Source organism: Anneissia japonica, unplaced genomic scaffold, assembly GCF_011630105.1.
Source record: "Anneissia japonica isolate Jap-2015-1 unplaced genomic scaffold, ASM1163010v1 scaffold287806_len661372_cov189, whole genome shotgun sequence".
NCBI classification, from domain to species: Eukaryota; Metazoa; Echinodermata; class Crinoidea; order Comatulida; family Comatulidae; genus Anneissia; species Anneissia japonica.
Window position 1 is genome coordinate 493,900 of NW_022743067.1, and position 12,985 is coordinate 506,884.

The window sequence follows — 12,985 nt, forward strand, 5'->3', positions numbered from 1 at the left end:
TATATATGCCTATGTATATATATATATATACATAAACCGATAATGTTATATATTATTTTTATATAAATATGTATTCCAACATATATAGACATATAAGAATTAAAAAAATACAATTGATTTAACTTTTCACTCTTCAATATTTTTGTCGTATTGCACATTATTAAAATTGTAGCACAGCAATTTGAAATATTACAGTAATGACTTTGTGAGCTAGGCTTACTCATGCGTGCAACTCTATGTTTGCCAAACCAGCATTGAGTGGCTTAGCCGGGCATGAACATCACGCAATTTATGGCATTTTTAAAGGGAACACATTTTTTACAAAGTACTTATAAAGTGGATACCACAACATCGTATCTAGGCGCTGACACATTTAAACTCTATCCACATCATCAAATTGTATGTGAAAAATACATAGGGCCTATGATTTGCCCATATATGGGTATTATGACACCATCCTTCCCATATCTAGATGTGATACCATTCTTCATGCACATTATATGGGCAATTCACATTTGTCGCATAAAACTTGATAATTTGAATACACTCACATTATATAATCATTTAGCTTCCATGCTTGATCACGTTTACAATAATTAATTCGACATGTTACGGAGTAGTGTATGACAAAAATGCTACAATATGAAAAAACAGTTTAGGCCTACATTAAAATGTATGAAAACTTAGGCTTATGCCTACTAATTTGAATTATACACGGAATCTATAACAAACAATCTGTGTCCTGGGGTTCATGAAAATTTGGTAAGTTCAAATAACTTAACCACCAAGTGCACCAACAAGTACACTCACTACGACAGCCACCAGTAATAGTAACAATCAACCCTACTATGGCATTCAACTTCTTCTCGGAGGTGTCTCAGTTAAACCTTATTGGACATCATTATCATACTTTGAGTAAAGTTATATCAATACAAAAATATTCTTATGTAGCTTACTTAAGCCTGGCATTCACTGCGTCGTACGACCGCTTGCCGAGGAATCCAACTCCGCTTCTTGTGAGCACTGGGCGACGCGATACCGTCTGGTGATTGTTGGAGGCACTCTAAAAACGATCTGTTGCGCGCGCTGTGGCGTTGCGTTCCTCCTAATCGCGTCGGCCGACGACCGCCGGACGCAGTGAGTGACAGAATTGAGTTGCCATTTCAAATATCATGATATTAATAATAAATCTATTAAGAGCAAAATATTTTATAATTATCATCCCCTTGTATCTAATTAGATCAATTAGGTATAGTGAATCTTGTAGTTAATGTTAATTAGTTTGCTATACGGTTTGGTATACTAATGTTGGTTTAGTATCTTCAGAATTGTATGATGTACTTTGATTTCATATCATCCAGGTGATTGATGGTAATGTTTAATATCAACTCATAAATCATTAAACGTCAGTATATGACATTTACTGCTGTCTTCGGCGTCCAGTGACCGAGATCGTGATGGTTGAAGTTCCTGTTTTGATTTAGACTTAGGTTGTAGAGTTTGACTCGATTGCTTAGCCGGAGATCCTGGCCTGGAATCTCCCTTCTCGTACATCTTTATGAGAGCGTTAACTTTCTTAGCATCGTTTGAATTTTCTACGGATTTACTTTTTTCTGTATGCCTGTTAAGCCTTTTGGCAGGATTTAGCATTTGGGTTGCGACGTCACCAAAGGTTGATTTCTTCGGCTTTGATGGTGCCAATGCTTTTAATTTTTGTTTGTCGATGTTCTTGAAGGATTTCACTTTATCCTTATCTTTCGAAGAATGAGGTTTTTGTTCCCTTTTTTCAACATTTGTGTAAAAAATGTGCTCTTTTTGGACTTGCCTACCTTGTGTTACTGTATGGTGCAATTCATTTACATCTTTATTTTGTTTCGCCTTATTTGGCTGTATTTGCTGTCCGTGATGGTTTTGTTTTCGGGCTACATGGGATACCTTCTGTTTATTGTTCTTCGCAAATGCAGTTGGATTAGAATTTCCAGGTAAATGTTCTCCAGCGAAAGGGGCATCAAACTCTGTCTCTCCGTATTCCATCATGTCCGCAGATGACATCGGCAGTCTAGGATCGTTTTGTCCAGATCTTGTCGCAACTAACTTGTTGTACTCTGACGCAGTGAGTAAAGAACCTTTACTTGTTGTTTCTGATCCTCGGCTTTTGCCTCGTTGCCGTCTGTATTTGTAAACCGTCTGTACGAGGACAGTTGGCCCACTTGGTTTCTCAATGTACAGCACGAGAAGGCGATACAACTGTAGCAGCATAACTAGAACATTTTTAAATGTAAAGAATATCATCATTTGATTGACAACATTCAGGTGTATAAGTAGATATAAGCGCATGGAAAGAAATGGACCATCCTGCATAATGATAGTAGCGACTATACCCCAGACCTCAGTTTCGCAAATATTACACATCGAAACCCGACCTTCGTAACGCTGGTCCATTCCTGAGATTCGAGGCTTACGTGCCTTTGTGACCGTTAGACCGAGAGTAAATTGAAGAAGACTCCAAGACCAGATGATCAGAATCCAGTAGACCAAAATCTTGTTACATCGAACCTCCTTTATCTTCAAACCTTCTGTGACGAATTCCAGGATGTCTGCGGCAATGCCGATGTAAACCAATAGAAGTTGGGACAACTGGTCACGTGTTAGCTCACCTTTGGGAAGCCACCATCTTCCCAGGATCAACAAGAAGATAAGTGTCTGCTGCAAAGCCAAGGACCAGTTATGATCTTCTAAGTCAAGTGGTATTTCAATCTGGAAAATATATATTTTTGATTCAAAATAAAAAATGGTTTTGCTTGTCATGTGTAAGAAAATACGAAAAAACGTCAGATTTAATTTAAAAAAACATAAAATCTGATTATTATAAGCACTAAATTACAGAAATAGAAATAAACAACTAATACCGTAAATGCTCGAATAAGCGCCGCACCAAACGCATTTTTTTCGTTAAGTGCCGCTCTCGATTAAGGGCTAGGGCGCTTATTCTATAGGGTATATAAATATTACTCTCTGTGTAATGAAACAGGGTTTTAAATACAATGTATACAGTTAAAATGAATAAATAACACAATAAAGACACACAAATTTTGTAAGCGTCGCTTATTCAAGCATTTACGGTAAGTACATCTCCACCATTAGATTGCATAGCATATTGACATTATTCATAACAATATACACAATTCTCACAATCATTAATTTCCAAATCACCAATGATGATAGCCTTATCCCAGCAAACACAAAACATTATTATAACATTCGCGAACTTTGTGGTTAGTTTCTGTTAGAAAATAACGTTAACAAAAAGTTACAGAATCGTTTAAAACATCATTTAGTCAAAAATTACTTTACAAATACTTATTGATATGGTTCTACAAAACACCAAACTGTATTGTTGTAATATATACTGATAGCTGGAATTATTATTGTGAATAACGTCGCTATCGCAATTAATCAACATTCATTGGTTTACTTACCCCAACATTTGTTGCAAGACCAGTAGCGTTGTGAAATATATCACCAGAAGCAACACAATCTTTTAAATCAAGATTTTTCCGCTGTGTTGCTCGTATTCTCTGATGAAGAAGCTCGTCTTCCAGTATCCAGAGAGGTGGCAAGATGCTAACCAGGTAGAAGAACACACTGGGACAAAACCTATCGAAATTAGAAAAAAATAATTAGAAAACTATTTTACCTAAGGAGATTTAGATTGCGACGGCACACAACCAGTAGCGGATCCAGGAATTCGAAATAGGTGCTGTCTCTTATACACATCTAGATGTGTATAAGAGACAGTAGCAATGCTTTATGTTGCTGGTTGAATTCCATCTCTATTTTCCTTTTTTCTTCATTTTTAAAAATAATCTTGAACAATTTTGAGAAAGGAGGGGGTAGGGCCTTGGCCGGCTGAGCCTCCCTGGAATCCGCCACTGACTACAACAGATCCACTCGTCGTGATTTATCTGCGTTTGCGTTCTCTGCCCAAACATAGATTAGGCCAAACCACTACGTCTTGGAGGACAACAACAACTCATTCGTGTGCGCAGCGCAGATGACTCAACCTTACGTGATTAGTTCCTAGCTCTTAGCGTCGTCGCGCAATCGATCGTTAACTTCTATATTGCTATAACTATAAAATATATCGATGCTACTTAAACATAATGTCAGTCATTAAAAATAATAATAGTTAAACAAAATTGAATTATTTTGTTAATTGAATATTAAGTTATCTTCCAATAATACTTTAATCACTCTCTTAAGCCCTGTCTAGACTAGCAAATTTTATATGACAAAGTAATGTGACATGAAAAATATGGTAATGATGACATCACATCATGACCATATCATAGGCACTTAATGACCATATATAGGCACATCATGACAATATATGGGCACATCATAAACCATATATAGGCACATCATGACCATATCATAGGCACATCATGACCATATATAGGCACATCATGACTATATATGGGCATGCAACTTTTTTTTTTGTCAAAGAATATTTGATAGTGAGGACAAAGCTTAGTCATCAACACAAAAGATCACTTGAAAATGATTATCTTAGTCTCTCTACACATTGGAGCGTAACACCAAGCACTGATTATTTGCTGTAGTGTTATGAAATAATCCTCAGAGCGGACAAGATTGTTCCATGGTACGATAGCACGGGTAATAGCAGTTAGCAAGGCGCCATATAATGAACGATTGATTTATTAATTTATATGTTTTTGAGTCAATGACCAGAATATAATATAACTGACAAATTAATAATACAATTATTACGAATTAATATTATTAATATCAACATTAACATCATCATCAACATCATTATCATCCTCATAGCCTCTACTCAACACTATTACTATGATTATTATATTTAAAAAGTTATTATTATTATTATTATTATTATTATTATTATTATTATTATTATCATACAGACATAATAAAATGAGGAAAGCAACCCCCTGTGATCGAAATAGAAAAATAAATGTGTATGTCAATCACTTAAAAAAACACCTGACCTATCTTACATTCCCCTTCTGCGTTGCAAGTTCAAAGTTATCAACTCGTCAGCGGCTAAGCAGTATGTAACCCCAAAAATAAGAAAGTTAGAACTTTTCTCGGATAGGCCTACTCAGTTTTTAAAAAGTAATTCATCTCGCAAATACATATTTAGCGGTTTATAGCAGCATTGCGGCATAATGGAGATCGGGGAAATCGATCAGGAAAGCTCACACAATGACTATAATGATAATGCCACGTAATGTGAATGACGTTTTACGGACAGCAATAGTGTCAGTGTCTCTGAAAACAAAATATTAACATAGGCCTACGAATTTTCATCGTATCATTAAAGAGAACTATATGTAATTGTTTACCTTTCGTACTTATACATATTTACGTGGTTTCACCTTGCAAACGAATAATAAATCCGTCTAACGCAAGATGTTTGTGCTGCAGGATAAATCAACGAAATTTGCTTTCTGTAATAACTTGCTAAGACTAGACCATTTTAATTGTGTGCAACGATATTTATTACGTCAGAAAAAAAAAACATAAAACAAATAAAACATAAAGAAATAAAACAAAATAAAATAATAATGAAAATATAAATATAAATAATAATGAAAATAGTTACAATAGTAATAATAATGATGATGATGATGATGGTGATGAGGATAATAATAATAATAATAATAATAATAATAATAATAATAATAATAATAATAATAATAATAATAAGCAATTTATTCAAATAGGCAAGTGCCTAATCTTTTGAAATTCAATAGTTTTTTTTACAGTTTTTCTCTATATATTTCATATGTTATCACTTTCTCTTTCCTATTTCTTCTTTTCTTTTTATCATTTATTTTAATTTCCATTACCTTTTTACATTTAACACTATCATTACCATTATTCTTTTTTCCTTCTCTAGTTTTCTTCATTTCTATACTTATCTTGGTTTCATCCTTTCCTTTCCTTCCTTTATTTTATTTTCTTTTTTTTCTTTTTCTTTCATTTTTATAACCTTATTTTTTCCTTCCCTTTTCCTTTTATTTTCTTTTCTTCTCTTTTTATTCACTTTCTTTTTCTTTCCGTTTCTTTTCATTCTCTTTTATTCCTTTCCTTTTCTTTTCCATTTTTCCATCATTCTAATTTCTTTTCCCCTTCATTTTCTTCCTTTCGTTTTCTTTCTTTTATGTTTTTAGGCCTACATATTATATACCGGTATAATGTGATATATAATATTAAAGTGTTAACTGTCAAAAATATTGAATAAAACACGAGTAGCACTTTATAGACAAGAAACTTTATTAGTTTATTATACAAGCTTTCACCAGCAGTCTACGCTGGATTCAGCGGGTTCAGTCACCTAATGAAGGCAGTATGGCAAAAGCTTGTGTATAAATAATAAAATATAAGTTAGTCTGTTAAGTGCTACTCGTGCTATATATATATGTTTACCTTAAAAAACACGACTTAACCTGTTTTATATAAATATTTATAAACTTTCAATAACACTTCTTTATATATGATGTTATATAAATCTACTGTTATATTGCTGTTGTTTATATATATATATTTGTGCACTTGTGAATTCTCTGTACAGCAACCAAAATGGTTAATGCATTTTATAAATGAACATCTTAAATCTAATTGTTTAACATATATTTTTATGATAATTTACTATAAAATTATACGTAAAAATGTGTATTATATTTTGTTCGAATGGGGTTAAAGAATGACATAGAAAGCGACTAATTTTGCTCCATCTCCTGAAAAATGTTTTAATTGTCTTATTTGGTGGTATTGTTTTTAGAATATTGTATTTTATATAAAGGAACGAACAGTTCCGCTAAGCCCCGCCCCTTGGATATTGTTGCTAAGGTCCCTAACAACACATGTGCAAACACATGCGTTTGTGGGACAGCACGTGTGTTTATTGGACACGTGCATATTGATGGCCCTATGCTAATTGGTTGGTTGTTAAGTTTGATTGGCACTCCGGAAAGGTCCAATGTTTAAGTTTATCGTTAGTTTAATTGTTACTATTTTTTTTTTACAATTTATCTTGAATGTCTTTTTAAGGATGTACATTCAAAATAACAAGAAACAAATTCATGTCTCATACAGTGGCGTAACGCGGAGCCGGGGGCCCTGTGGCTTTCTGAGAGACCGGGGTTTTTAATTATTTTTGGCCATTTTCTTTTAACGACAAAAATGATATAATATCAGTGGCGGATCCAGAAATTTGAAATAGAGGGGGGTCTATTTCACGGACAGAAGGTCTATAACATCTTAGTCCCACCATGGTTGGGGCTGAGGTGAGAACATTTATGATTATGGCACCTAGAATGCCGGACGTGGCACTCACTATAATCCGTCACTGGATATAAGACATGTCATGCAGTAAGAGACACAATATGCTGTTATGTATCAACAAAGCTCTTTTGCATCAGGGTGCTAGTGTTATGACTCTAAGGGAGGGGCCCCGGGTCCCCATAAAGGTCGGGGCCCTGCGGACCGTCGCAAAAGAGCGCATAGACGTTATGCCACTGGTCTTATAATTGTTAATATGCCAACTTTTTTGTTAATACAATAGTTGTGGTGCTTGTTAAGCTAAATAAGCTTTTCGTTAATAAAATAACTCCATAAAAATTACCGTAATTACTTTTATGCAACCTTTTCAACAATTTGAGAACCTGTACTCGTCATTTTTAGCTTTATAATTATTGAGCATTGTGCTAAACAAGGTTCTTAACCGTCATATACGTTTTTCAATATAATAGATCATTGAACTTTGCGGTGTGCATTATTGGAATTTATTATTGTTATTAGTATACTCATAATTTATTACACTAATAAAATGAAGAAATGCCGCCCTTTAATGATTCCTCACGCAAATAATCTTATTTACGAGCTTGCAATAAAGAGACTTAGTAGGCTACATGTTCTGTTCTAGTATACTGTATCAATATCGGAACATTTTTTGTGTTAAACTGGACTTTTTTCTGGGTTTAGTGAGTTCAAGTAACAGTTTTAATTAATCCAATTATGAGTAGGCCTATACTGCAATTGTATTTTCCGAGATAATATGAATTTGACCCCGCATTACTATATAATCTGCAAGTAAAATAATCGCCACATTTATGTTGAGACACTCATTTTTCTAGTAAATGGGTTCAAAGAATGTTTTGTTTGTTTTTAGTTTTGGTAAGATCATGCCTCATTGCTTTAATACTTACGTTGATTTTGGTACTTTGTTTGGACAGTGTGAATGTGTTTGTACTATCACTTTAATATGCATTATCAATGTAAAGCCGGGTACGACTGTCACACGACGAATCCAACTCCGCTCTCTGCGAGCGATAGATGACGCGACACCGTCTGTTGATCGTCGGTGGCAGCCGTCTGAACTGATCGTCATTAAAAACGATCCCTTATACGTGCGCGCCGTCGCGTTGCGTTCTTTATAGAATCGCGTCGGCCGACGATCGTCGTGCGCAGTGAGTGCCCGGCTCTGTCCAAACTAACTTTCTTGTTTATGTAACAAAAAAATGTGGTATGCCCATATTTGGGTGTAATATGTCGTCATCATGCCCATATATGGGAACACAAATTTGTCACACAAAATTTTATAGAGTAGACAGAGCTTTAGGCTCTGACCTGCAGCTTAATATTATGCATTACCGTACCTATTATTTGTCTGTTTGCCATTCATCTCAACGTTACCGTAGTATATACACCAGTAGTAGCATAAGTACTATGCCATCTCTTTCCATTCTTTGTTATCTATTTATTATTTCTTTATAACAATGTATTAATATAACCATAAACAGATGACGTATCGGCGGAGATTTAAGAAGTTAGTTATATTAGAATACTTTGAATGTACCGTAATTTCATAAGAAAGTCTCATGGCGCGACCACAATGTACATTAATATTTACACTATGTTTAGAAAATATTCGAAACTTTTGATATGAGTTTGTTGTTGTAAATTAGGAATTAGAGTAGGCCTGTATTCATACTAATGGGTTTTCGGAAAATGCATTCATCAAGCGCGGACGATCTAAATCTCTTAAGAATTATGTCTATATTAATGTTAATGCGTTTGTATTTATATGGCGTCTTACACAATTTATATAGCTATTTTAATGTGCATTATTAGCATAATATAAAATTAAGATAATGCCCAATCAAGAAGGATAAACACGACAAAGAAAACAATTCAGTAGGCTTGTAGTCTATGGTTGTCATTCAAGCGACATTTAAAAGCTTCCATGACAAAAATGAAGGAATATAAAAACTGATGTAAGTGTAATATACTCTGCTGTACTCTATGATTCTATAGTGTATTTTCAGCCAACGTCAATAAAAGAATGTTCGTATACTAACACATACGGTACGTTTATCTATCCCAAAATATACCTTACCATTTCCACTCTCCTGATTCCCGTTGCATAAATGTTATTACAGCTTCGATGTACAGGAATACAATGGTGCCTAGCAGAAACCAGTACACATATGTATCCTTTACCATAACGACGCGCCATACTGCCAAAGTTGTTGAGATACTAAACAATGAACGAACAAACAGCCCCTTGATTGTCCTAAATGCACTACGGGCTCTGTCCATTGAGCTTATCTGTCGTCTTGGCCGAACTCGATTTGATCTAGTTATTATCCTCTCGATCTGTTCCTCGGACGGAACTCCGTCAATTCGATCTGAAAATACATGAACATATTATAAATGTTTAAAACCATACTGTTATTAATACCATGTACATAACGTCGGACAAGCCTGGTGGCACCAGTCGTCCGACGGCACGGCGAGATTTTCCTATCCATAGGCCTAACGTTATTTTGATGTGATTGCCAATCTCTAATATTGTGGTCTAAATAGCACTTGGGCCCTACTAAGCCATAAAAACTTGCCCTACGAACCCTACTGGGGATTTCTATTCTGGGACCTCTAATCGAGGCTCAGTCGGCTTGGTTCGGATCCCGCTGTTGACATGTCGGACCACTTGTCGGCAAATTTTTGGAGCCACCACTGCTCAGCGACTAAATCCCCGACTCTCTCTCTCTCCTTTTCATCCTCTCCCAACTCCTACTACTACTCTTACTAATATTGCTGCTGGTGCTGCTACTGCTACTGCTAATACTACTGCTGGTGCTGCTACTACTACTACTATAACCACACTTAACTAATTAACAGCAATAACAACATATACCACATCAACAACGTCATCAACAACAATACATTTTGCTTCTTTTACTACTTTGTACTACTGCTGAGGTCCTTAAGCGAATACTTTAATGTTTCAAACAGATTTTCAAGCATTAGGTAAACACGTTTGTTTAGCCCATAAATACCGCATTACTAAGTACTTCAACATTGATATCGTGGAGATTCATCTTCATCATTATCCTATAAGAATACATAAATAATTATTAATGTAAAACTAATCCTGTATTCAAAATCAACCGTTATCGGAATTAGTATATGCCACCGGTCATTCGTCAGTAAAAGTTCTCTGTCTAGATAATCAATTACAGACACACAGAAACACGGAAAGGAAGTCAGGTAGGGATTGATTTCATTCCAATTGTCATTGAACAATTGCCTGGTATCTCTAAGCATCAATTTATTTCATTTAATGTTATTCAGTGGAGTAACCAAGATTTTAAAAACGGTATGCTGGTGGCAGGGACATAGCCACGATTTGAAAGGAAAGGAGCCGTTGTGCGAGGTACGAGCGGGGTGACTTCCTCCATACGGCTGGGGGCGCCAAGTATCACAGTGGGGTACACGGGCGAAGACCCTGGGATCGAGGTAGCGCACTCTGAACGTTGTTATGACTGTTTTGAGAGGATAAAGCGGTAATTGCAATAGACGCATCAAAACAATATATGTAAGCCTAACATAATTATATAATAACTCAACAGCAGCAGATCCAGGAATTCGAAAGAGAGGTGACTTTCACAGACTGAGGGTCCACCCACCTCAGCCCCACCATGGTTAGGGCTGAGGTAAGAAAAGTATGATTGTTTAAAACCATACTAATTCGCACCTAATTCACCTCTTGACCAGAAATGACACTTTTAGTAAAAATTCATCATCATTACATCACCATTATATATAATCAAAATGAAGCGCCAGCAACATTTTCATGATCTTTTTTTAGGGATTTTCAGCAACCATAACGATCTTAATAATATGTGTGATGATGTACCATAATAAAGCTTAAAGACATTGTTAATATTATTAATATTATTACCTATTATAATTATTACAATCGTCATCATCATTATTATTACTACTACTAGTAGTAATTGTAGTAAAACGAAAAGATTTAAAACAGCCCAATCACATATTTGACTAAATTACTTTAAGATTCATAATTAGTGTTTGTGTTGTTAACACTAAATTTAAATTCTTTTCAGCGCGTAGTGCATCCCTAGTGCAGTGCAATATTTTGTCCAACAAGGTTTTTGATACATTTTTCAGCCAATAGCATGCCAAATATTTTTTAATTTTTAATTTTTTAATTTTTAATAATTAAATAAATATAACCTTTTAATAAATGCCTTTATATTTATATAAATAATTTTATTAATTAAAATACTAGTGTTATAAGTGATAAATTATTGGTGCAGGTGGGTAGTGGAATATTTTTGAGTTGTGCAATTTCAGGTGTGTTCCTTCTGTTTGTGGTTTTTAATGGTGTTTGTTGGTTTGTACTTTAACTGTCCCTTCCTTTGGGTAACGTGAATTTGTGATTTTGTTCGTAAATCTTAAATTATTTCTACAATTCAGCTTTGGCTGCAAAGGAATAATTTTGTATAGGCCTATATGTTTTGATATTTTTTTTTTTGTGAAATAAAGATAAAGTTTATAATAGTAGTAGTAGTACAGTTCACCCTCCAATTCGAGACCATCTTTCGGACCTGGACATTTGGGATGGTCTCTGGGTTGGTCTTCAATTAGAGGGCTAGCTTTGTGTTAAAAGGATGAAGATTGTTATTTTGGTCTTTGGAAATGTGGTCTCGAATTAGAGGGGTCTCGGAATCACAAGGTGCTGAATAGAAATAATACATTTAATAAACTTTACGCAATGCGCAAAACTAGGGACGAAACATATCGATATCTATGACTACACTTTAACTTGTAGGAGGATGACCCTCAAACGCCGTCCACCCCTTCCCTTTGGTTACACCACTGTTACTTGTCTATTTTAATTGTCTCTAACAATCTCATTAAACAACAGGAAGGAAATAGTTTCTTTTCAATTAATAAAGCAAAAGTAATGACGTTTACAGTATTAATTGTTTTGCATAGACCATCTCAAAAGTATAAAATGTCCGTAATTTATCTAAAACAATTTTACATTTTGTGTCCCATTTTGAAATTAATAACTTTAGCTCTGTCCGCACAATACAATTTTCTTTGACAAAATAATTGTATGCCCATATATAGTCATGATGTGCCTGTGTTTATGATGTGATGCCATCATGACCATACTTAGGCATGTCACATGTTTTTGTCAAATAAAGTTCCGCATGATACTCTTCAATTTTTAATTAAATGTTAATGTTCTTTAGTAGATTTTACTATAGACACTTTTGGTATTGGCCTGTAATCATAATTATATAACTTATCTAAAAATACAGTAAATAGAGATATTACATTATATACTAGTAAACAAGTAATGGTATTTTATTTGTTTGCTCATTAATGCTAAATTCAGTGCTATTACTATATATTCTCAATAAAACACCTTTTAAACTACATAATCTAATAACTATTTTATAATTATTATATTATATCGCCAACTAAGTGCTATCTGTCGCCACGGTGACTGCGAACTTGAATGTGAGATATACATTTTTCATTGATAAATTCATTAAAAATCTGTAGATATTATTCTCCTAAAGACGATTGAAGCAACTCAATCGAAACGGCTATATGG

The 12,985-nt window shown here is 34.6% G+C and overlaps 1 protein-coding gene across 3 annotated transcripts in view; it reads right to left on the reverse strand.

The window, feature by feature from the left end:
- Positions 1-266: 266 nt before the first annotated feature.
- Positions 267-12,985, reverse strand: part of LOC117119346 — a 17,726-nt gene continuing 5,007 nt past the window's right edge. For 2 of the 3 annotated variants that reach the window (XM_033264135.1, XM_033264137.1), the window contains exons 2-4: positions 9,446-9,737; positions 3,480-3,657; positions 267-2,757 (exon numbers count right to left, since the gene is read on the reverse strand). In XM_033264135.1, the coding sequence (XP_033120026.1) occupies positions 1,390-2,757; positions 3,480-3,657; positions 9,446-9,737 (1,838 nt within the window). In that variant the 3' untranslated portion in view covers positions 267-1,389. The remainder of the gene's footprint in view (positions 2,758-3,479; positions 3,658-9,445; positions 9,738-12,985) is intronic. The other variant, XM_033264136.1, reaches the window with a different exon arrangement.